General features: G+C 41.9%; 1 protein-coding gene across 1 annotated transcript in view; it reads left to right on the top strand.

Moving 5' to 3' along the window:
* The window catches only part of LOC111866479 (ubiquitin carboxyl-terminal hydrolase 48), a 281,194-nt gene extending 254,920 nt beyond the window's left edge, over positions 1–26,274 (top strand). The window contains exon 21 of the mRNA XM_023855451.2: positions 22,697–26,274. Coding sequence (XP_023711219.1) covers positions 22,697–22,716 — 20 coding nt within the window. The 3' untranslated portion in view covers positions 22,717–26,274. The remainder of the gene's footprint in view (positions 1–22,696) is intronic.
* The last annotated feature ends 874 nt before the right edge of the window (positions 26,275–27,148 follow it).

A 27,148-nucleotide genomic window follows, 5' to 3' on the forward strand; every position in this document is an offset into this window, starting at 1 on the left:
ACCCGCGTACTACTAGTCATGAGATGGGAACGTTACCTCTAGACTACGGAGGCCGCTTAATTAGTAATGTATGCAATTTTCTGTATGCAGATGGAAGTACTTTAAGGGAAATGGGCCCGTAGGTTTGCTACCAGGACTTTGTCCTGTGCAATAATTCCCTTAAGACTTCCGTTCCAATCAGTTGTACAAATATACGCTGCTTCCACAGTTACAGGTATACAAAGTTTGAGACTTCACAGTACGACCTTATCTGTAATACTGTGATGTATATCAGTCCTTAATCATATTACGAATTACGTATTAATAATTCACCTCATTTTCAGACGAGTAGTCGTGCTGTAAAACAATGCCCATTACTCTTTCACTTCGGCCTAAGGTTAAAACCGTGACTTGGCGGAAGTCATCAGCGCCTATGAATATTAAGCAACGGCAGAGCATCACTCTATCGGCACAAAAGTGGCATATGTACAACAACGATAATTTTACACTCTGAAATAATTTGAGCTAATTCAGGGATTTGTAGTTCATATAACGACGCTTTCTCGGTGATACACAAGATGCAGCGTCGAATGATATGACAATTCGAAATACGAATTCATGCAAAAGTAAGTGGTCGAGACCTATTTTAAGACGCTGTTCCAACATTTGCCTGGAGCTAATGAGGTAACTCGATAATCTTAATTGGCGACATGAATAATCCGTTGTAATATCAGTTAAGCTTCCCCCTCTCCTTTTTTCCTGTGCACTCACTCGGAATCCAGTGAGAAAAATAACTGTGCTCCTTAATTGTCTTATTTATTCCTTAACTTTTTACTGTATTTAACATAGCTGAACGTAGTGGAATTGTGTGACTTCTATAGGAGTTTGCGTACTAAAACGTGGTGCTAATGTGGATCTGAAAAGTAGGGTGGGGGGGGAGAAAATAATGATAGAGGAAGGAAAATTAAAATAAAAAAGTTCTGGGAAGAACTTTTCCTTTGAGACGACACTGACCGCATGGAAAACGACGCCTCCAATGATTATTCTTTGCCACGGGAACGTGAGTATCAAGCCATTACCTAGCGACAATAGGGACATACATAGACAGACCCACACATCAGGGACCGTATAGAAGATGACACCTTCAACAATTATTCTACTGTTGCTTTGTATTCCTTACCACGGGAACGTGTCTACGGAGCCGTTGCCTGGGAACCATACGCGGGGATACAATAGTGTTAAGATGGGGCTCTTAGCGATCCAGTGGGAGCAAGTGACCTTGGAATTGGTGAGGAGCAATGACGCAGTTGCGAAAGGAATATTACAGGGGTGCGAAATGGCGGACACATGAAGTGACTTGAAAGTGAAAACGAAAAGGGGGGGGATAATTGTGATAGAAAGGAAGAGAAGGAAGGAAAGGAGGTCCGTGGCCCGTTGGTTGAGAGTAGCTGTACCAAGAGGCCCAGCAAAGTAGTTTTCTTTCTTATCGTCTTCTCCTGAAGACGAAAATAGAACCAGTTTCCAAAACATTGTTATTTTAATAAATTCGGATGATAGAGGAAGTAAAAAAATTAATAGTTTGAAAGAATGTGTCACATCAAACTTAATTTAGCCCGTATAATATGTATGTCCGTCGTTTAATGAGTTGACAGACACAGAGGCATATGTACCTCGCTAACAGCGCTCCGAGCGTACAGTATCCCTTATTCGAGACCTGAAAATATTCCGAGATTACAACGAAACATGATATTCGTCTAAACAATATTATATAAAAAATAAACTTCTACTTAACAGAAAACACATGGTGTTTCCATTACCAAGACAAGATAGTTAATTTGTCTTAGGGAAATAATGAGTCTTTACTGTGAGGCTCGTATGAAACGCACAAATACACTCTGTGTGCAAGATGCGAAGTTTTTTTTTTTTAAAACAGATGTTACATATTGTAGACCGTGCCTGCCTACAGAGCCAGAGGTCCCGGGTTCGATTCCCGGCGCTGCCAGATTTTCTGGAACGGGATCCACTCAGCCTCGTGAGGATAATTGAGGAGCTATTTCAATGAAATAGCGGCTTCGCTCTAGAAAACCGAAACTAACGGCCATGGGGATTCGTTGCGCTGACCACGTGACACCTTCTATCCGCTATAGTTGGCACTAACTTCGCCGACAAGCGGCGGTCTCTCGGTCGGTATAGTTCTGTTGCGCACTACAGGCCACGGAGTTTTTTTTCTTTTGTTTTACGCTTCAGAGGGTTCGTCTGACTTGTGTATACTGCCATTGAGACACTTCAGGATCGCCGCGGTAACCCCGATAAATGCTCTAACCTGCAGAATATATGCTCGATAGGGACGTATTATTTTATACATTTCTTTGAATCGTCTTTTCTTCGTGGATTGGGCAGTTTAATGCCCATACCGGCCTCAGACACCTTCTCCACCACCCTTACTCTTCGTGTTCTAGGTTTGTTCTACGATTCTTCGGCCACGGGTCTCCATTCGTTCCACTTACGTGGTCTTACCCATCTTTCTCTATATGCAGCAGTCTCTTCAATTACATTATCGACCTTGCGTTTCTCATATATTTCTGGATATCTTTCTTTGTCTTATAGGGAACAGAAGCTAAGGGTTTTAAAGTTCTCAGTTCATCCACCCTTTTTCCATTCTGTATCTGTCGTCCCATGCTCATGCATCACTCTTCGATAGACTATCGGTTTAACCGATCAAGTTGGCGCCACCGGTAAATATTCTAGCTCTTACTCGGAAGGTTCGTTTCGAATCACAACCTGAATATGTGACATGACGCCTAAAGCCGGGAATAGGCCATTGCTAGGCAACGACTCGCTAAAGCGCGTATCCGCGGCAACGGATAGACCCCGAGTTACAAAAGGGGGGGGGGCACGTAATTGATTCGGTAATTCACTCCCGTGTGGAGATGGGGTCGAATAGCTCCACCGTAGCCCTGTGAGTCGTAGCAGGCGAAGAAAAGGGAATCCAGTGCGTGGGGGTATAACTGGGCCACCCTGTTCCTGGGGGATATAATTATGGAAACATGGCTCTCCAGGTTGGGGGCGTCCCGAGCCTGAAACAGTAATAAAATATGGTCATGAGCTCGCGGAACTCGGACCTGAGAATGACTGCGCTGGCGAGGGCCAGCAGAAAATGTAAACTACAGACACATCCTCTCGTGAGACAGGATGTTACATAAGGACTAAAACTCCAAGTATTCAGTTGGAAAATAAAATTACTGTTCAGAAGTCTCAAGAGGCATGTCGCCGAGACGAACTGATTGGCTGTAAACCACCAATCGTAAAGAAACTCTGCTTTTGATTCGAGAGTTCATTAGTGATTCAGTCGCAAGAGAATTCAGAAGGCAGTTCAGTAGTTCAGAAGTTCAGCTGTGGAGTGTTAACCAGCGGACATCGGAAGCTGAGGAAGTGACCGATTCGTAAATCACAACCAAGTCAGTCACAGTGGAAGAGAAGGCACTCGTAGTCCAGTAAGGAATGGAGCAAGTCATGGGCAGTGCTGATTGTGAGCTGTTATGGTTGATTTTAATTGTAATAGAAGTACTAATAAATCCAATCATCAAATCCAGAACCCGTTATTATTAGTCACTGAACCCCGGACACGTGACAATACGAAATATCCTGATTGAGGGTTTTCATGGTTATCTTCAGTCCTTCCAGGTATGGAAAATATGTCTTAAATTACGCTCTGAGCACTTCCTTCCGCGTGTGTTTTGTTTCAAAGCTTTTTACGGAGCTTTTAACAAGTAGCACCGAATTGTACGATGGTATATGGAAATGATCTGGTCTCATGAGGCATTGTCCTGTAATTTGCATGGAGGAACTGGGGGAATACATCACAATAATCGGTGCCTCGGCCGAGATTTGAACCGACCACCTTCTGCCGCTACACCAACCTGTTCCATCTCTCCTTCCTTCGTTCCAGCTCATTGTTTGTCAAACATGCGACGCTATATAATTTAATTTACTGACAATAGCACCAAATAAAATATAATTACTTAAGTAATTTTTATTGCTAGTCTGGTGGGACTAATTCCCTCGTACTGCGGCCACTTCTGGCCTATTGTACCAGCCCCAGATGATAGGTGAGGGTGATTGTGGAGCAATTGGTGGAATGAAGATTGGCAGTGGAAACCGAAGTACTCGGAGAAAACCTGCCCCAGCGCCACTTTGTCCGCCACAAATCCCACTTGACCAAACCCGGGATCGAACCTGGAAGCCAGCGACTAACCGCTTGAGCTATGGCGCGGCCCTTGCACGTAAATAAACAAATGAAATAGACAGCTTTGTAACCAGTATGTTAAATTTCAAAATGCATTCCTGCGTATAACTTCACCAAGGTGTTAATAAATGATTCCCCTTTTACACATAGATGTTTATATTTGTGTTTTCCAGTTGCATTTTGTCATCTATATTTATTTAATAAGTGCATAATTTCTCCTATATGAATCTCGAAAATAGTTTACAAATGAAGAAAGCAGTCTTCTGGGATTTGGCACCGTGTCTGCTTTTACCGGTTCTCACGGTCTCTTCGCTTGCAGATTTCTTATATTTTTTCTTCTACCCTGAAGATGGAGGCGATACGTTCCTCCGAAACGTCGGTTAACACTACATATACACGGTGCCAAATCCCAGAAGACTGCTTTCTTCATAGTCACCGCCGTGAAAGCCTCAAATCTTACATAGTTTACAAATGTTTCAGAAATATGCATCTGCGATGTGTTCTTTTAATGAACTTTATATTTCTAACGGACGTACGTCAGTGTTCCATTTCCAGAAGCATTTCTACTTGTTGCGTGTTGCAGTTCATTTCCACCCTGTTCTCAAACGTCACAATTCTGACACATGCTTTATAATTCCATTAGGTGGCTATAAATTAATTTTAAAAGAGGTATGTCTTCTTTATAGTGGTGGTTGTAGTTTCGGAGAGGGGTTAAAATTCATATTTGCAAGTCAAATGTATAAATTTATAATTTTTTTCTAATGAAGTTTCTCTTTTTCTTTTTTATTGTATACTGTTTACAGTCTGGCTGCTGTATCTAGAATATCAACACGTGTTTTCCATTTACACATTCATAACAAACATGAAAAACATTTCTGTCAGATCTTTACTCTTACTTCAAAATCATACTTAGACTGAGAATCCTTTTCTTACGGAACACGTCATCATTCTTTCGTTTTGGACTGAAATGTACTGAAATGCCAGTACCAGTCGTGTTCTTGTTGGCAGGTGGGTAAATAACATTTGAATGACTTCTCAGCATGTATACCAATTAGGGGTGTAATTTCTTGAGAAATTGTTTTATGTTAATAGTTTAATAATCTAATAGCTTTCTTATATTCCTGCTTGTTTCGAGGATTGAAGATAACGAAATGTATCTTATGTTTTGTTATTTTGCAATTGTCATTGATAAAGACACAGATTTACGTTTGAAGTTTTAAATATTTGGCAGAGAAGAATTTCGTATAATATTTTGGTTGGGAAACTCCATGGAATGATGCCAGTTTTTTTTTACCTTGGCACTACAGCCCCAGTGGGCCTAGGCCTACTTCCGTGAACTTCTCCGTTCACTTCGCTTTTTCTCGATCTTACACATTCGGTAGGACTCCTTCGGCGGGCGATCAGCCCGTCGCAAGGCCTCTGCCTGTACACAAACGTACATATAAAACTAAACATCCATGCCCTGAGTGGGATTCCAACCCATGATCCCGGTTTCCAAGCGAGCGAAGACAGTACATGCCTTAGACCGCTCGGCTACCGTGACCGGCATGACGCCAGTTACGGGACAGAAAACACAGATAGAATAGGGTAAATGTTAATGCAGGGTTTTAAATAAATACTTTATGAGGATGTGAACTGGATTTAGTTGGTTCTAGACCCGGTCAAGTGACGGGTCTATGTTGCGAATGTGACGAATCCTCCAGTTGTAAAATACAAGAAGTATCCATAACGATTGGTTAACTACAGAAAGCTAACGGAAGAATTAGTGTATCAATTTGGCAGGTAGTCAGTCATCCAAATAATTTCTTATTATATTAGTTACTGAGCTGGGGGGGAGGCACTATGCTACAAGCCGGAAGGTCTCGGGTTCGAATCCCGATGAGGTGGATTTTTTTTAATTGACCTGATCCTTCCAGCCACATTATGAGTCTTGGGTAGACTCAGCCTCTAACAGAAATGAATAGCAGGAATTTTCCTGCGGGGGTAAAGGGCGGCCGGTGCCTAAGGCTAACAACCTTACCGCCATCTGTGAGCCAATTGTCTAGAAGATATGGGAGCCTCGACGTCTCACAAACCTACGGGCCTTCATGGCCTGTTACAGGGATAGCTTTGACTTACCTTAGTTACTGAGCTGTTCAGTTAATCATTGTTTGTTTGTTGGTCAGCCATTTAATTAGTTAGTCAGCCACTTATGCAGGCAGTTGGTTAATAGTTAATCATTAGTTTATTCAATTACGAATATTTTATTCGGGTTATCAGTTAGATTATTATTCAGTTATTTAATTAGGCACTTAATTACTCAGTAATTATAAGGAGTACCAGTCACAATAGCCGCGCAGTCAAAGGTATGAACTGTCTTCTCTAGCTCGGAAGCTGTCATCTTGGGTTCGTGTCCTACTCAGGGCGTCGATGTTTAGTGTGTATATGCGTTTATTCTGTGTTTATGTTGTCCGGTGTATAGGTAGCGGTCTTTGCGACGGACTGATCCCCCGTCCAAGGAGACCTACCGTCTGTAAACAATTATTACGGAACTGAATACGAGACCAGGGCCCTGAATGGGCTGGAAGAGCCATTGTAAAAATTTTAAGAAGTTTGCTAACAAATCCATTAAGTCTCCAATCTTTTACATTTCATGGTCTGAACATACGCCGTGAAATAGATCAAACAGCTGCACCCCACGTACTGCACGTAAGTGTTCGCATTCCACGGACAGACCACTGACATTGTGAAAACAACAGTATCACACGGTGAAAATGAAATGGTAGTGGAATCACCAAAGGCTACATAACCTTACTTCTCCTTATGACCCTTTTCTGGCTCCGTTTTGCTGCTCGCTGATACAGACAAATTACAATCATCAGCTGACTAAAAATGGCGTCCACTTTGTTTCATCAATTTGCCCTCTTTTTGTCCATCCTCCTCTCCGTATCTCATCTATTCATCTCATTGTATGTATCTCTTTTCTTTCTTCTCTTTCTCTCTCTCGCTCTGCAAGTGCTCCCACCTCATTTCTCTCCCCTTTCTCTCTGAATGTCTCTTTCTCTCGCTTGCCATTTTTTCCCCCATGACTCTACATATAGTAAGGTTAAGAGAAATTACCTCACTTAGGGTAATCCTATTGTGTGACTCCACGTTTCTTTCTTCTTCCTTCTGACTTCCTTGCATTGGTGTCCTAGCTTTTATCCTAAATGAAAGAAAGTGATGGATCCATAGTTCCACTATAGTAAGATTGATAGTGGAATCAATTCAGTTATCGACTTGTATGTAAGAAGAGGGAAGGGTTTCCATTGCCAACAAAATTGAATGGTTCGTTAATGATGGATTTAAAGGCAGTGACAGATGAAGCCAAAATGTGGATTAAGTAATTTGGATTTGGATTTTAACTTCATAATTCTTCTGTTATTATTCTGGCATTAAAATTCACCATAAAATGGTCTGATCATAAGGAACGCATGGAAGACATGAGAAATACAAACTTTTTGTTTGATATCATGAAGGAAGAGGGAATTTGAGAGACGTAGGGATAGATGGAAGGACTGTTTATGGCGTGACAGTGCACTGGATTCAGCCGATTTAGGACAAGGCCAGTGGCGAGCCTTGTGAACGCTTCTGTGAGCCTTCGGTAATTGACCGTGTGTGAACTATCGATTTTGAAAGAGAAGACCTGTTTCTCACTTGTAACGTTGTGATAGAAGAAAACTTTAAAAAGAACAATATGCAAGTATATGCTATCATTTTAAAATGTCTCTCAGATTTTACACAAATCCTAATATTTTACTGGTTACAATATTTTAAACGGGCTCGCAGTAAACATACTAAACCAGCCAAACCGATAGTTATTAAGTTTAATTTAAATAAACTGTCATTTTGGTATTAATATTTTCCCCATACTAGATGCAGATGTTGCCGGTCACGGTAGCCGAGCGGTCTAAGGCATGTACTGTCTTCGCTCGCTTGGAAACCGTGATCGTGGGTTCGAATCCCACTCAGGGCATGGATGTTTAGTTTGTGTGTGTGCGTTTTTCTGTGTTTGTGTACAGGTAGAGGTCTTGCGACGAGCTGATCACCCTCCCAAGGAGTCCTACCGCATGTGTAAGATCTAGAGAAGCCGAAGTGAACGGAGAAGTTCATGGAGGTAGGCCTAGGCCCACTGGGGCTGCAGTGCCAAAGAAAAAAAAAGACGCAGATGTTACAACACAGTTCGATCTTCAATAGGCCTTACCTTCACTACAAACATAATCATTATACAGCCGGGACTTAGTTTTCAGGGCCTCGTTTGTGGAGATGGGGTGCATTGCGTTCTCCCTAAGACAGCAGTACTTCAGAAGACTGTTACTATTAGTTCACAGTTTTTCTCCGTCATTCAACCCTTATCGCACCCCCCCCCCTTCTTCCTCTAGGAGATTTTTGTGGATTGAAACCCGTTACGAGCCTCAGAACTCGTGTTGTTCTCAGTATCTATTCTTAGGTCTTCCTACATTCCATTTTCCTCTGCGTACGTTCTGCCCGCATGTCTCCAGTTTAATTTGAACTTTATTATCAACTGTGTGTGTGAAGATTCGCCAGTCACGGTAGCCGAGCGGTCTAAGGCATGCACTGTCTTCGCTCGGAAGCCGGGATCGTGGGTCGAATCCTGTGTTTGTGTTGTCATGTGTTTAGGTAGAGGCCTTGCGACGAACTGATCACCCGTCCGGGTAGTTCTACCGTCTGTAAAGGGGGGTGTAAATGACATTTGGATGTTATTGGAACTGTATAAGTGGATCAAAGTGAAAGTTACTTTGCGATTGACTGACTTTCTGTCGCCTCGTCTTGGTGTTGATCTCTCTCTGGGGCTCATGACCAAATTTTAGTTTTTATCTGGTCAGTGACTGTTTTTAACCAGTGGGAGTGGTGTAAGCTAGTTGGGAATCCGTGGCCCAGAAAAGGGCCGGAAATGTGTAAAAGTTAAACAGTGAAATGGAAAGAAGGAAGAGAATAATAAATATTAAATATCGTAATGTGTATAGCTAGGCGACGGCGCCATAAACACTTCCTCGCTTAAGCGCACGCAACAGTAGGGCGAATGTTTATAGCTCGTTGCTAGGTAACAATCAGCGCGCCAGTGGACTGGCGAGATAGCTATCACGTGACTCCTTTTCATTATGGTCCACGCCATGGCCAGTGCTAAGCAACAGAAGCTGTAAACACGCATATTTAACAATAGAAGATAATGTTTTCTGTGGTGTCCGTGTAGAGGAGTTATCTTGAAGAACAGCGGCACTACGGTACAGTTCTCGGTAGGAGACAGCCACGGGAAGTTCGTATTTGGAGAAGAGTTAACGCATGAATTGAATACTTTGTGTGTTATAATAACATTAATATTGGAAATGTTACAATTGTTTATAGTTACAACTTATGAAGATCCAATAAATCGAGTTATCAAATCCGGGACCCATTGTTTACCGTCGCGTTACCAGGATACACGCGGAAATATATAAAACAAAATAAAATTAGGTAGTCCGATAAAATATAAATACAAAAATAAAAGACTGAAATTACGGGAGGGGAAAGGGGGCTAGAAAATTAGATGAAATTAAACCTAGAACATATCATCCCTTACCTTTATGACAGACCACTTTCATGCATAGCCTTTAATCTTTAAGATGAGGCAGCAGGTTCCTCCTAAATGTCGGTAAAGTATCTACCAGACTGCACAGCGTCACACCGAGAAGACAGTAGTGTGCCGTAAGAATCTTGTATCTCAGCAAGGAATGTGTCGAAGCCGGGATGTACATTTCTAGTCTTGTTGCCTGTCGCTCCAGATATTATTTGTTTGACGGGAGGTTTCGGGGATGAACCTATGACCTAAATACTACCATGCTATAACCTTACACCTTATGTTCCGTCAGGAGGGCTGTGTTATTATTACATTATTCTGGCGGGGGGAGACTAATAATATTTCGCTGTACGTGAAACTTACGGCAGGCCAAGTGAAACGGGTCGTGTGGGAGTGTAGCTACAGGTGTGTAGCGCGCCGTCTCGGCCCCCCCCCTGTCGTTTGGAGCTATCGGGAAGCGACAAAAATGAATAGCGTTTGATCATTATGGGATTATGATGATAGTCTGGGCGGGTAATTTCATGCTTTGTTGTGGTTAAGTGTGGGGGCACTGCCACATGTACAGTCCACAGTATGTGCAACTGGCAATGTTTGTTTACCTATAAAAAAGTTTCCTCCTATTTCTTCACTTTGCTCCTCTCGGGAAACTAAGTCTTCTATACCCTCAGAGTTTCGTTATTTTCGACATTTTTTTTTACCACCTCTTCCCTATCGTCTTAATTTCCTCCTGTATCTGGCTAAGCCGTCTTCTTCTGTGTCTTCCCCTAAGTCTCTGCATTGCATTGAATGCTAATCCCTTTCTCCGTACTATTATTTATTATTACTAATGCATTGGGACTAAGTCACTTGCACTGCGGCCACTTCTGGCCTATTGTACCAGCCCCAGATGATAGGTGAGGGTGATTGTGGAGCAATTGGTGGAATGAAGATTGGCAGGGGAAACCGAAGTACTCGGAGAAAACCTGCCCCAGCGCCACTTTGTCCACCACAAATCTCACTTGACCAGACCCGGGATCGAACCCTGGCTGCCGCGATGGGAAGCCAGCTACTAACCGCTTGAGCTATGGCGCGGCCAATTGTTTTAAATATATAAACTGTATGAACTAGCTCAGGGTAAGTTCCAGTGAAGGGGATTTATGAGCAGGCCTACCGCGACGCACCGTCAAGTTCCGTAGCATAAACGGCGCTGTAGCTGTGCCTACCTCCCAAGGGGAACCTATTCCTTCATGTACTTAGTTACTTATTTATGCCGCGCCATAGCTGAAGCGGTTAGTCGCTGGCTTCCCACCGCGGCGGCCCGGGTTCGATCCCGGGGCTGGTCAAGTAAGATNAGCGCCACTTTGTCCACCACAAATCTCACTTGACCAGACCCGGGATCGAACCCTGGCTGCCGCGATGGGAAGCCAGCTACTAACCGCTTGAGCTATGGCGCGGCCAATTGTTTTAAATATATAAACTGTATGAACTAGCTCAGGGTAAGTTCCAGTGAAGGGGATTTATGAGCAGGCCTACCGCGACGCACCGTCAAGTTCCGTAGCATAAACGGCGCTGTAGCTGTGTCTACCTCCCAAGGGGAACCTGTTCCTTCATGTACTTAGTTACTTATTTATGCCGCGCCATAGCTGAAGCGGTTAGTCGCTGGCTTCCCACCGCGGCGGCCCGGGTTCGATCCCGGGTCTGGTCAAGTAAGATTTGTAGTGGACAAAGTGGCGCTGGGGCAGGTTTTCTCCGAGTACTTCGGTTTCCCCTGCCAATCTTCATTCCACCAATTGCTCCACAATCACCCTCGCCTATCATCTGGGGCTGGTGCATTAAGCCAGAAGTGGCCGCAGTACAAGGGGCTCAGTCCCACCCCACTAGCAATAACAAAAAATAGTTACTTATTTCGTTCCTTACTTGATTGACCTGGTGGTTGATTATTTGATTGATTAGTCGGTTATCTTAAATAAGGACAAACTTGTCTGTCTGTCTATCTGCCTATCTATCCATCTACCCACCTACGACTCTAGATTCCTTTGTTCGAACTCAGCCGCTTTTTCAATTTCTCCATCTTTTACACATTCGGTAAGATTCCTTGGATGGGGGATCAGCCTGTCGTAAGTGCGCTACATATACAGGACAGCATAAGCACAGAATAAACGCACACAGACATCCATGCCTCGAGTGGGATTCGAACCCACGTTCCCAGCGTTTGAGCGGGCGAAGACAATTCATGCCTTAGACCACGCGGCCACTGTGATGAGGTCAAGCTTGTAGTAGTAACAGTTTATTGAGTTGTTAGCATATACATGATCCTTCCACCAGCGGGAACCCCCGGTAACTACATATATACATATACACACACTAAAACTGTAACTGTGCCCATCCCTTGCCTGCATTAACTTGCTGGATTGCTCGGTGTGCATTTCACTACCTGCTGATCACAGTGGCCCCGCGGTCTAAGGCATGAGATGACTTCTGCTCGAACACTGGCACCGTGGGTTCGAATGCCACTCAAAGCATGGATGTCTGTTTATATTTATTCTGTTTGTGTTAGGTAGCGACCTTGCGACGGGCTGATCCCCCGTCCAAGGAGTCCTACCGACTGTCTGAGATTAAGAAACTGAAGTGAAACGAAGCGTTTCACGGATGCCCTATGCTCCAAGTGGGAGTAACGGAAGAAGAAGAAGAAGAAAAAAGTGCTACTTAGGTCTGTTTTAAATTTTCCCTTCGCTATAAACTAGCTTTTCCCAATATCCTTAAAGAGAAATCTGTATTAGAGTTAATAAACCGTTTTGTAAGCAATTCCTTCGTGAAGACTTAATCGTTTCGTAGAGTTAAAATTTATATATTATAGAATGATTTGACAACACCGTCCAATGTGACTCAACTGTATATATATCTATATATATTTTTTGCGGCCGTTTTCATGTCCGCTCACTTAGTTGTGTGTATTTAGTGTTGCTGTGTGGACTTAATCTCACCGCACCCCAAGAGGTCAAAAAGAAATATATATGCCTATCCTGTCCTGTTATCTTTCCTGCAACGCTTAATATATCCTACAATTTTCCGTGTTCTCTTTATATCAGACACTTCGTTAAGAAAGTGCTTACTGAACTCTTGCAAGTATTGACTGTGTAGAACTGTTTAGTAATCATCGACCCGTCAGAGGAGGTCTCGTACGCTATGGTGTCCGATCTGAGATGCGCTGCACGTCAAGCTGTTAGTCGGCCTTCCCATATGTTTATATGTGTGTGTGTGTGTGGTATATTTTTATCATGGGGCGAAACTGAGTCCACTTGGTACTTCGGCCATTGTTTGGCCTATTATACCAGCCCCAGATGATGATGATTACGGAGCAGTCGGTTGAATGCGAATTGGCAAAGGAAACCGAAGTACTCGGAGAAAACCTGCCCCAGTGCCACTTTGTGCTTCACAAGTTCCACGACCTGACCTGGGCTCGAACCCCGGCCGCCACTGTGGGAAGCCAGCGACTAACCGCTTGAGCTATGGCGCGGCCATCGACCTTCCCCTACTGTAATAGGAAATAGCTCATTATTTTCTAGGCACTCGATCGATCAAACATACACTAAGGTGGTACGTTTATTAGTTAGTTAGTCGTTCAGCTACATTAAACAGTTGATTAGTCATTTAATTAGGCAAGTAATTAATCTTTTTTTTTCTTTAGCAGTACAGCCCCAGTGGGCATAGGCCTACCTCCAGGAACTTCTCCGTTCACTTCGGTTTTTCTAGATCTTACACATACGATAGGACTCATTGGGCGGGTGATCAGCTCGTCGCAAGGCCTCTACCTGTACACAAACACAGAAAAACGCACACACACAAACTAAACATCCATGTCCTGAGTGGGATTCGAACCCACGATCCTGGTTTCCAAGCGAGCGAAGACAGTACATGCCTTAGACCGCTCGGCTACCGTGACAGCAATTAATCATTTACTAAATATAAATACGTGTACATTGTTAGTGAATTTGCGATGTTTCGTTGAACATAGGATCCCCTGATGTCATTTATAAACATGATGATCTAAAAGCTGGTTACGATCCTGAATTAATAGACTTATTGACTTTATGGAATTTATCCATCTGTTTGGTTTGTTTTCAAAACGTTTCGGAGACTGGATTCTGCCTCCGTCCTCTCGTCTACACGATAGGGACTACCGCTGTATCTTGGAGCTGAATGACTAGACTTTTTATCTGAGGACGGAGGCACCGTTCAGTCTCCGAAACGTTGTTTTAAATGAAAAACGGGACGGCGTATAATGTCCAGAAAGTCAATAATTTTATGTCGATGGGCCTCTGGGTTCCTCCACAAGAGGTAAGGTAAAGTATCCCTGTAACAGGACGTGGAGGCCCGTATGGTTGTGAGATGTTGAGGTTCCCACATTATTTCTAGACAATCGGTGAGGTTGTCAACCTTACGCGCCGGCCGCCCTTTACCCCTAGAAATATTCCTGGTACTCATTTCTGTTAGAAGTTGAGTCGACCACAGGGCTGTAGTGCGGTTAGAAGGATCCACCTCATCGGGATTCGATCCCGCGACCTTCCGGCTTGTAGCATAGTGCCTCAACTAACTACGCTACCGCGTGCACCTCCCCCGCAAGAAGGAGTCTTTAGATCTGTTCTCAAACACTCAGTTCCACGAAGAAGAATGACACTGAAGTGTGTAGTTGGTTAGCTTTGAATGTCAGCCTACCTCAGCGCACTCTAATCTTATTCAGATTTGCTAGTTGGAACAAGCAGTTTTAATAAGTAGTAGGGGTGCATTTAGTTGGTCCGGTGACTGTACAGACATACTCGGTAATGATGAACTGAATATAGGTTTGGAGAGTTACACAGGAATATGTAAGAGCGGTGGGGGTACTCATTATGTCATTTTGTGTGTGTGAAGTGAAGTGAAGTGGCATTACTGCAGTGATCAAGGTAAAGGGGTGTTTTACGGGCCGTGACTGATGACGGACCTTTAGTTAACTACCAGCGTCGTATTTGTCGTTAAAATACAGACTGACGCGTAAATTATTCTATATACTGCGACCTATTACCAAGTCCATGGTTCAGACCCTACTTTCATCAGATGGTTCTGTAGTTATTTATCTGATCAAGACATTTTATTAAGAATACTGCATTATGATATATGTCGCTATGTAACCTGGGATAATTCTCACTTGTAGGGGGTACGTATGACGAAAATAACGGGTTCTAGATTTGATGATTCGGTTTATTGAATACGTCTTCACAGTTACAAGTGCAATCAATTATAGCACTATCGCTATGTTCACAATTCACTAGGACCTGCTCCATTCTCCTTGTACTCTCAGCTACGAACTCTCATCTAATCCAAAGTCACAATGCGACTGACGGTCAGTCAGTCAGTAAGTCTTGGTGTCGAGCCCCATTTGGGGCTCATGACCAGATATTAATTATTACCGTTTGACAGTTACGGTCTTGTTTCTGTGGGGCGCCTTCTCTGACGAGAGGACGGGTCTGTCTTCTGTATATGCTGCTGGCCCTTGCCAGCGCAGTCTTACTCGGATCCAAGTCCCTTAGGACTCGCGACCATATTTTACTGTCTCAGAATTGAGACTTCTCTTTTCATCGCCTCCTACGACTCGCAGGGTCACGGTGGAGGTATTCGACCGCTGCTTCACACGGGCTTTCTGATCTAATCCTAGCTACAGACTGTCGTTATATAGACTCCGCACGGACCACATAGAAAACACCACTCATTCTCGTTGTGTATTGTACGCGTTACCCAGCAACGAATTGTTTACCAATAGCCTGTCTTCGCGGGAACTTGTTTATTTATGTGTATGTTTGTGTGTGTGTGTGTGTATATATATATATATAATTCCGGAGTCACATGCTTCTATTCTCGGCCATCCTGACAGGTCTCACGACAAACACAATCTACGGCTGTTACGTTATGTGTTCCTTTATGCATTGCATAAAGATTCTTGTATTTGATATTTTTCTCTCATATCACATAACTTAATAATCACTTTGCAGCAGCCCGATGTGTGAAAGTGTCACGCTGTCTGGGATGGATGCAGATGTTAATCATGCAAGGGTTGACTGGCTACTCCCTTAATGGGACTGAATGTTGAGGAGGAAGACTCGTCTCTTTCTTCAGCCTGTCTCGTCCACAGTTTGCCACTTTGTCTTATTTTTTTTTTCAAAAAAGAAAAGGAGATAAGTATATTTCCTCTTCGTTTCTTTCATTTTTATTCCGCCTTTTCCTGTGTTCTGCGCGTCTGTTTTTTACATTCTGTTTCTTTTCGACCTTTCTGTTCAGGAAGGAACGAGAGAATTTTTCGTCCTTCCAAAAGACAAGATTTTTTTTTTCGTTTCGTTTTTACGTAACGCATTATACTCGAGATGGGAGTAAATTGTTGGTGCTGATCTCACAACTCTGTCTCAATCGGAATTGTTAATATTAATACCAAAATTTGATTTTGTCCTCTAGGGATGTAGCCTATTTGTCGTAGTGTAACCCTTTCCGTCCCTAGTATCATGGAAAACTCATATTCCTTGTCCCATAAGTAAATTTTAGTTTCTATACTGTATAATATGTAACTGACATAACATATTTATTGAAAATTGCTGGATTGACCCCCAAATTTCCCGTTGTTAAAATACTCTCTGCCAAAGATTTTTGCCCGAGCAGTCGGTAGTTATTCAATTATTCACGAAATTGCCTTTGTCAAGGAACCTAAAAGTTCATTCCTGCCAGCACAGAAAGCGTGCTATGTGACCCTGTTATGGACAAGTTCACACTCTCAAAACCTCTTTCTATAACGATGAATGCTGTCTTCTGGGATGTGGCGCCGTGTAGATATTGTGTTGACTGACGTTTCGGAGGAACGTATCGCCTCCATCTTCAAAGCATAAAAATCCTCGAACGAGGAACAAGTGTGAGCAGCCACCTGCTGTTACCTGGGTGGGTAGGTAGATAGATAGATATGTAAAAATGTTAGTGTTCAAGCAAATTATTTAAAATTCACTTCCAGTCGGACTAGCCTCTTTAACACAAAGTACTGTTCTGTTAGAACCAAGCTTCATGCTGTTTTCCGGCTTCCGTGTCGTCTCTTCGTCCACGTATTCAGATGTTACGTACGTGGTTAATTTTAGTGAATTCAGTCTTTAAACGATTTTGAAGTTACATTAATTTCTAGGATAAATATAATAGCACAAAGTGAAGAATGTTGTGTATTTTGAATAATTTGAAGCGTCAGTTTAAAAATAAATAAACGGTCGACACCGATCTACCTTCTGTGCTACATGGAAATGGTAATGAAATGGCCTCTAATCATCATGGAATAGCTCATCGTTTCCGCCCGCAGGTTGCTGCACAATCACAAATTAAAACCTTTATCACGTACCAGTTTCAAAATAAACTTGTAAATATGCAGGATTGCCGCCCTCTGCCAACAGTAAAATACACCACGACCATTACCACATCCTTCCCATTTCATCCACAGCTATTTTATTAGACGCCACGTGTCCTACTCAAGAAAACCAAAGTTAAGAAACGCAAACCGAGTTCCAAATTACACTTATCTTTCCAGCCGCATCTTAGTCTCACGTATGGTTCTTTATAGAAAATATTTAGGTTAAATAAGTGTCAATTCAACGTTTTAAGCGTGAATTCTACGTGTTCGGTCAATCTTAAAGACCTTCGGTTGCCCTGAAATGCTACTTATTTTATCTGCAACTGATAGGAAAATTTGGTAATTGTATCATGTGATCGGTCCGCCACGTTTAAAAACGAAAAGCATGATATCATACGACCGGTCTCTAATGTTTTAAGCAGAATAAAACATCTCTGTAATTATCTTGTGTGTTCGGGAAGCCATGGCTGATTATTCAAAGCTGTAACGGTTTTGGTATACGTTAAAAGTTTAGGCGCAAAAGAGACTGTACGATAAAATAATCAGATATTAACGTTGTACGTTCTTCCCATTGTAAAATCACTTTTGGTGAGTAAAGTAATGATTTTTGGGGAGTTCCCTCTCTGTTATTTAACTATCTCGACAACCATTAGACTTAGTAAGGTTCATTGGGCAAGCAGTTTGTGTTCGACTTTTCTCTATCTTTTTTTTTACAACTTTTTTCTTTCGCTCCAATAAGAATTTAAAAAAGTTTTGCCCGACATGCGCGCAGAAGAGTCTTTGTGTAAAATGTTCAATATTTTCCTTATACTCGTATTTGAACCAGAATTGGCATGTATGCGCAAATTTTAGTAAAACTTCTCAGTATCAAATTTCATGAAAAACCGTTCATTGGTTCTCCAGTTTTTTCATGGTTACAGATAGAAGGACAGACAGAACAGTTTCCATAAACGCTTCCGCTGGTAGGAATGCGCTGCAGAACGAATAGGAACCTACTCTTTTTGTAATACATATTGTCACGTGTATGAATGACTATAGACGGGATTTGGTTTGGTAATTGGATTTATTGACCACTTACAGTTCCGTGACTACCAATATTTATAACCGTTTCACTAATTCGCACACATTACAGATCACTAGAGCGCACGATAAATCTTCTTAATCTGCCTTGACTCATCGTTTTCTGGTATCGGATCTCACTCGCTTCCTTACTGTTCGGCGGATGTCTGACGACTGACTCGTTGCTCCAACTGTCGATTCTCAACTAACTGTTCTGATTATCACATATCGGCACGGACCGCAAAGAAAACACTGTTCCTGTGTTGCTGTTCATTTTCTAAGAGGTTTGTTTGAGAAGCCGTTACTCAGCAACGGCTGTTGTGTATTTTCTTATCTCGTGGTCGTTGTCCAGCAACGGGTCTACATGTTACATTATTAATCTTAGGTTTTCATGTAGGCACCGACAGATCCAGAGTTCTAAACTGAATATTGAAAATCATTATTGATATATGGGAGTTATGGTTTTAAGTTTTAGTTCGTCCGAAGCAGAAGTCTTAGAGAGGTTTTATACTCAACAGCTTTCATTATGTCAGTGCTTTGCCTTGTGGTGCATACGTGGAAATTTCCCTCCTTTGCCATCAGGTTAACTGTGTTTGCAGTTTACAACTCGATCATTATCTGTGTCACTCCTGTCGCATTCTCACCCCCTCCTTCCCCTCTTGACAATCAGCCAGATTAGCTGCCGACACCAAGTTTTATAGGCATTTTCAAAATGTTTCGCCCCGAAAATCCGCCCTTCTACGACTTTAATTCTTAGTTATAAATGGTAGAGGAAATGTGAAGGCTTTGTGTGCCATCACCCCACTAAGTCACAAGTACAGTAAGCGCGTATAAAATTGGATCACAAATAATTGGCATCAGACGTGTTGTTTGCACGTCTTTATTAGTGGCAGTTACATTTTAAACCCCTTATGTTTTCCGAAAATATTGTCACGTGTATTATGGTCGTGACCAATAATAACAGGTTCTGGATTGGATGATTGGATTTATTAACACCATATATAATCATCTCAGACTTACATGCAAAATAAGGCTATCGCTGATTTACACAATTTACAGTTCACTGTTACACACGCACTACGATTCTCAGTTTTCGCTAGTCGTATCCTGGTAACGGAACTAAAATAGTCTCACTGTGAATAAATCTTACAATTAAAACACTGAGTCTTCATAAGCTGACTTCTAATTCTTCCCCAACTACTAACTTCCCGTAGATATCTTCCCCCAACAACTGAACTAACCCATAGTCAAAGTCACATTGCGACTAACGATCAGTCAGTCAGTAAGTCTTGTGGGGCTCATGACCAGTTATTTATTACTGTTTGACAGTTACGGTCTTGTTTTTTGTGGGGTGCCCTCTCTGACGAGAGGACGGGTCTGTTTTTTTGTTTGCCAGCTCAGTCATTCTCGGGTCTGAGTCCCTTGGAACTCGCGACCATATTTTACTGTCTCAGATTTGAGACTTCCCTTTCCGTCGCCTCCTACGACTCGCAGGGTCACGGTGGAGGTATTCGACCCCGCCTTCACACGGGGAATGAACTAACTCCCATTCCCGTATTCACTTATACCGTAGCGGCGCGGACAACGCAGCACTGGAAACACAACTTCTATTGTTGACGAAGCCTATTTATCTTGCCGTTGCCTAGCAATGAATATCACGTTACAATATCAAATTCAGTTGTTGATAAGAAAGTGCAAGAGAGAGAATTAGAAGGGAAATATATAAATGGGATCTGTGCAAATTATACTGTCGACATTAATTCGAAAATCGAAATTCTGTGGCCCCTATCTCAAACCATTCTAGCGTTCTCATTTTCACACTTCTGTTATCAGACGGGTGAGCGGGAGGTGCGTGGGAACTTGCTAACAACACGATGCTGTTTCTCCCTCCGCACAGTAAACTGTCTCACTTTTCCCATGACTTTTCACTTTCACTTACTCTTCTGCTATTCCTCCTATCTCTTCCTCTCTTCAGTCTCTAGCTGGTTACTATCAATCATCCTACTTTTTCCTTGCTTGGAAAGGTAACAGTGCTGTTGGTAAATTCCCTTACCAAAAGGAACCCGAAAGTTCATTACCTCTCGTCTTTACACTTGCACCCAACTTGGATCCTGTGAGTCCTTCTTCTGGGATTAACACCCTGTAGTCCGTTGAAAGTCAACTGACGTTTCGGGGGAACATGTCGCATCCATATTTTAGTTTTAAAAGTAATACAAGTAAGAAGGCCGCGCTATAGCTCAAGCGGTTAGTCGCTGGCTTCCCACCGCGGCGGCCCGGGTTCGATCCCGGGTCTGGTCAATGGGATTTGTGGTGGACAAAGTGGCGTTGGGCCATGTTTTCTCCGAGTACTTCGGTTTCCCCTGTCAATCTTCATTCCGCCAAATTCTCCATCGTCATAATTACCCGGGGCAGGTACAATTGGTCAATTAATGGCCGCCGTGCCGAGTGGATCCAACTGGACTGGAGGTGCCTAGTTCGAATCTCATCTGAAGCACCAACTGTCCCGATTGGGATTTTCATGATTTTTCTCGTGTTCTTCCAGCGAAATGCCCACGACAACTTGTTTCCACGTCCTTTCAAATTAAGCGTACATTAGTCACCTTACCAATCGACTCCAGCCTGAGTAGATGAGGGGCCGCTGAATAAATCACCACGTTCACAAACCGAAACGTCGTTTTTGTATAAAATACAAGTGAGACGGTGAACGAAGTCCAAGATGATAATTCTTAACGAAATTTGATCTGTATAAACTAAATGTTAGTCTCATAAGTTAATGTGACTTAATTCTATTAATATGTACCTCGTGAAGAGTTCTGTATTCTGGAATATAACGCTGTATAGTCCGATGAATGTCAGCCGACGTTTCAGGGGAGCAGTAGCTGCCTGCTCAATGCTGGTTTCTTGCTTAGCTTTCTCTTCAGCGCTTTAAGACTTCCACTGGACTTCACGGCGTCATATCCCAAAGATATTATTCTTCTTAACCACCGCCCTGAGAATATAAAATCCTTTATCTAAATGTTTCCTGCTTAGGAGCAGAGACGACGTCTGTACGGAGAATCATGTTCCTGCGACTGTATTACGCATGTTACCTCTTGATGAACGTCTTGAAACGCTGAATTCCCATTGCATTTGCACACTTTCGCTTTTTATGTGAACTTACAAAGGAGCCGGGATAGCTCAGTCAGTATAGCGACTACGGGCTGGACGACCAAAGGGTTGGGATTCGAATCCCGGTATAGTCACGAATTTCTCTTTTGTACGTCTTCCAGATCGCCTCTGGGGTCCACCCGACCTCCTATCTAATTGGTACCGTTGGGCTCTTTCCTCGGGGGTAAAGCGGCCGGGGCGTGAAGTTGACCACTCGGAAATTAGTGCCGAGGTCAAGAAAATATGGATCTACACATCCACTTCCCCATACGACTTTATGGCGTAGTACTTAATTACTTAGGCACAGGGAGAACTTAACCTTTTACTCAAAATGAATTCAGTTTTTTCGAAAGATATTTGATATTTCGATGGGAGGAAATGCCAATATTTTAAACTGTAAAAGTTATGTTGTTCTGAAGATTACTCTCTTCTGGGATGTGACACCCTGTAGTCGGATAGATCATTACTACTTTACCCACACACTTCCATCTTTAATGCCACGTTATTTACAATTAATCTTTAATTCAAAGTAATGTTAAAATTAAACTGCTACATGTTTCGGCCATACTTTGCCATCCTCAGGCAACTGTTCACTTGCTGAAACTGCTACACTACATTAGTTCTTAAGTTAAAATATTTTTAATGCTATTCCATTTTCGTCGTTCACTCACTAAAATACGTTTTCTCGAGAACATCACTCTTAATCTTTTCTTGCAGCGTCCCTGTTTTTCGTGGGGGTTCTTTTTTTCCTTGGTACTGCAGCCCCAGTGGGCCTAGGCCTACCTCCATGAACTTCTCCGTTTCACTTCGGTTTTTCTAGATCTTACACATTCGGTAGGACTCCTTGGGCGGGTGATCAGCTCGTCGCAAGGCCTCTACCTATACACGAACACAGAAAAACGCACACAAATATCCATGCCCTGAGTGGGATTCGAACTCACGATCCCGGCTTCCGAGCGAGCTAAGACAATGCACGCCTTAGACCGCTCAGCTACCGTGACCGGCGTTGTTTTGTTTAGCCCTATGTATATCGGCGTAGTGTTATCTTTGTTGCTCTTATGTGCCCCATTAGTATGTATGTTCTCCCATGGTTGCTGAGTGTATGTCACTTTCTTATTATCATTATTAACTCTTCGAAGGAGCCTGCTGCCTCTGTCTTCAGGGTTGAAAAGAGATTTCAGACTACACGGCATCATATTCCATAAGACAGTAATCTTCATGGTCACCGCCATGAGACCTCAAAGCTTTTACTTTCCTAATTGTGGTTTCTATTTGTTTGCAGGTACTGAACTTCAGAAGTAAAATCCGTATGAGAGAAGACCAAGAGACATCTTGAAGAAGCAAATGACATTTCTTTTCTAAATTAACTTTAAAAAATATGAAGATCTACAGAAGAAATTGTATTTGAGCTTAATTAATTTAGTGTTCAATCTTACGAACACTAGTACCAAGGGTGGTTTTGTGTACAGTTTGTGCCTGTCGTTCTGAATTAGAAACTTGATTCATTTTCATTCTGGAGGTGCGGCGAGGCTGATTTTCAACTGTATTATCTATCATAAGGTTCCCACATATTTAATTTGGCCGTATTTATTTTTTTCAACTTTGCTAAGGGTGCTAAGTTTCTCATTTGGCCTGCTTTTATTTCTCTTTTGCCTCTGTCGCCCCAATTTTATATCACACCACCCTATTTAACAACTTGTTCAGTTTCCCCTCTTCATTATAAAATATGACTCATGATCGTTGTTTTATCGAAGTGTTCTGCTTTTACATTTAAGTATTTGCTTTGTTCTAGATTTATCCCTTTCTCGGTTTATTGGATTTCTTTAATGTTTAAATTTAACTGCTCGATCTATTGGTTTATTTTCCAGCACATCATTTGATCCGAAAACTTCCACTATTTCTTTCTTGACTCACGCGCCTTTTTCTGCTTTAATTTTACAATAATAAGTGTTGCTAGCGCGTTCTTGTAAAGAGAAGTTGCCGGACACACATTTGACACTGAAAAAATAAACGGAGCCTGTATTTGTTGTGGCTCCTCTGTTGTTTCTAGTTTTGCATCCCTGTAATAAATGAACTTCAGTCATTCAGAAGTGCCTAGCCGGACACAGAATCTGTTGTTATATGGAGTGAAACTGGTGGTTGTGCATGGCATCATATAAAGCGATGTCATTGTTGAGTCAAGAGTATCGTATGACTTTCAGAAATGTGTTGTCCTAGCTACGTCGAGCTCAATTCAATCCAGTTTTATGATAATTCAGATTTGTAATCTCGAATTAAAAATGAAGCCTAAATTTTTAATAAAATATATTATTTACATCTTCAGAAATCTATGAAAAAAGTTTGAATATTAAAAAAATATAATTTTTCTAAATTAAATTGTATGTAAAATGTCTACTTTGTGTTTATGTCAAGTTGATATGTTCAGTGCTCCGTGGCAGCCATTCCAGACGCTTTACTTTGTTTGTTATGTGATGTAAGAAGACAAATGCTATATATACAGGGTGAACAATTTATCTCTTAATTTACTGCTCTGTACCTTTAGACATACAGGTCATATCTTGGCCCTGTTTCCATCACATTTAGCCCTTATGGACAGATTGTAGGTCAGATCGCTATCATTGAAATGGCCATATTCTGTAACATCTCTTTAAGTTACAGAACTTGCTGTTACATATTCAGTGCGTGTTGTGATTAATAGTCAATCAGTTCATCACATTTCGTTCGTTGTAGTATTATGTTCCTACCTGCGCCACGGTTCCCAACTGATCCATTTCCTTCAGGTATTTCTACTAACCAATAAATCAAATATGAAACATGAATTCAGCAGTGAAAGGTAATTATAATTTTGTTTCTTTGCTCCCCAGTCAGTTTACTTTATTTTTTTCTCGTGGCTTATTTTGGTACATTTGTTAGCAAACTTCTAATTGCTAAGATATCCATTACAGTACGTCGAGTTGTCTGATCGTTATTAATAAGAGTTGCCTGTACTCCAAAGCTAATTTTATGGTGTAATACTATTCACAATATTGTAGCATCGCAAAATATTTTGTCGTAATCAACTAGTGAAGTAATTAGTGACAATATAAAGTGAAAAAATTATATGGAGATTGTGCCTTTCCACCCGTCAATACCCATTGTATTTCGATTAATTCCCAAATAGGGGTGCAAAATAAAATTTGTTCGGCGTGATCAATTTTCGTTCTTATCAATTTAATACAGCCCGAGCTCTTCTTGACACGAAACCCAGATCATAGCTTATAAGTTTCCTCTAAAATATCTTTCTGTAAAAATAAAAATTGCTGCGTAACATAAATTATAATTCACATTAAAATCTATATCGTGTATTTTTAATATTTTGGACTTGTCATGTATTTTATTAAACACCAGGAAATCCAATGTTGTATCTTTATGCTATGCATCCTGTTGTGTGTCGTTTACGAAAAGATATAATTTGGGACAGTCACGACTCTTATGCGACTTTCCGAAATTATGTCTTTTAGTAATATCAGTAATGTGCTTGATTACCTTTTCAATACTATACCCATGTCTTGAATTTATAGTTACACCTCTTTTTGTAATTTTCTAAATCAAATTAGTTAATAATTTAGTACTTGCATATACTATCATATGTACTGTTTATTTAATGAATTTACTTTATTGTGAAAATAAGAAATCGAAAGAATATCCCACTTAAATACTTCACTAGTTCATTACCTTCCTGATTCACCTGTAAGCCAAATACTGACAAATCTGAGGAAATGCTTAAGTAATCCATTCCCATCGCTAACCAAATGTTATGCACGTGAGCTGGATAAATAAGTTTCAGGGACAGAGGAATTTTGGGTTTTCCTTACTGTCCTAAACATGCAGAGCTATGTTAACCCATCCACAGACAAGCAAACTGAAACCTGTTGTATCTCCTGCTATGGTTTCTAGGTTAACTTCATGCGCAATTTCGCAAATGTTGTAAACACGATTTGCAGGACGTTCGTTTTTCCAACATCAAGGTCACCTTAGCTTCCGAATGAGTGGACGAATACTATCCTAGCTCTCTCCGTTCATTGATAACTGCAGTTGCCGTAACATTTTTAAGTACGCTTGCTTCCAAAGAAAATTGTCCTTTTGTGTTTGACGCAAACCTCGTTACGTTACTGTTAACATTACTGTGACTTCTGTTTATTCAAACAGCACACACTTCATCTAGGATAAATCTTAATACCATAGTCTAAATGAAAACTTCATTTTCAAGTAAGTTTATCCTAATCTTGTGCTGAGTTTTCTCTTAGTGAAAAGGACGCAATTCAGAATATGTTTGCACGTGAACAATATGAGCACACTGCAATTACGGGCGAGGGGAAGTTCGAAACAGATTAATGTGCAGATTACAAATGTTGATGGCAAAGTGTGCGCGCAGTGGCTCCTCATTTGCGGTTTACTGTGACACTCCTGCCTCGCATTCTAGATGTCGCGAGTTCGATTCCCGTCACCCGGCTATTTTCTCCTAGGTTTTTCGTGAATTTTCTCAGTTAATCTAGATTTTACCTTAAACATGTCTCGGCCATTTCTTCCCATTCGTCTCTATATCGCATGAGCTGCTCAGAAACAGTTATTAATTGAACTAATAGATGGATGCTACTCCGGCTCATTCGGCAGTGGAATAGCCGTTCGCTTTAGCGATTAATGATGTAACATGCTTTTAATTGCCGCAAGATGCAAACATATCCCCAGAGTTGTCAGTATACTTTGTTGCCCTTTCGTTGCAATAGGTAATGCAGACAGTACATAAAATTACTTTGAATATATTACATAATTTTTATTTTCATAATTTTTGTCATATTGGTGGCTTATTTATGCAAATAAATTATATACATAAATGATGTAAAATATGATTTACTTGGCTGAAATATTCCCCGTATGTTTTCCTTCCTTCTTCCAGAAGTTCAGATCAGATCCTGGGGCCTTTTCTTGCTACTCAGAAGGTCTTTGGTAAAGGCACGGTAACACTGTCCCTGTGCTCAACTAATTAAGCACTACGCCGTGAAGGCGTATGGGGCAGCGGATTTATAGATCCGCATTTTTTTGACCTCGACATTAGTTGGAGTTGAGTGGTCAGCTTCACGTCCCGGTCACTTCACCCCCGGGGAAGGAGCCCAGGGTACCCATTGGATAGGTTGGATTGACCCCCAGAGCCGGCCTGGATGACGTGGAGAAGAGAAAATTCATGACCCTACCGGGACTCGAACTCCGACACCTCAGTCCAGCCACTATCCATTCGCTATACCGACTACGCTATTCCGGCTCACTGAAGGTCTTCGGTACGTATCTTTACTGCAATGAAAGCCTTTCCATGGGTTTTCTCAGTTTCACTGTAATACTTCATATAAATCAACGAATGTGTTCATTGTGTTTTTAATTTGGAACAGTATCTTGTTAGGAGTTTATCTTTTTTTTTATTGCTAGTGGGGTGGGACTAAGTCCCGTGTACTGCGGCCACTTCTGGCCTATGTACCAGCCCCAGATGATAGGTGAGGGTGATTGTGGAGCAACTGGTGAAATGAAGATTGGCAGGGGAAACCGAAGTACCCGGAAAAAAAACCCTGCCCCAGCACCACTTTGTCCACCACAAATCCCACTTGACCAGACCCGGGATCGAACCCGGGCCGCCGCGGTGGGAAGCCAGCGACTAACGGCTTGAGCTATGGCACGAGATAGGAGTTCATCTTAGTAACGCATC

This window comes from Cryptotermes secundus, unplaced genomic scaffold (genome assembly GCF_002891405.2).
Source record: "Cryptotermes secundus unplaced genomic scaffold, Csec_1.0 scaffold320, whole genome shotgun sequence".
In the NCBI taxonomy this organism is placed as follows: Eukaryota; Metazoa; Arthropoda; class Insecta; order Blattodea; family Kalotermitidae; genus Cryptotermes; species Cryptotermes secundus.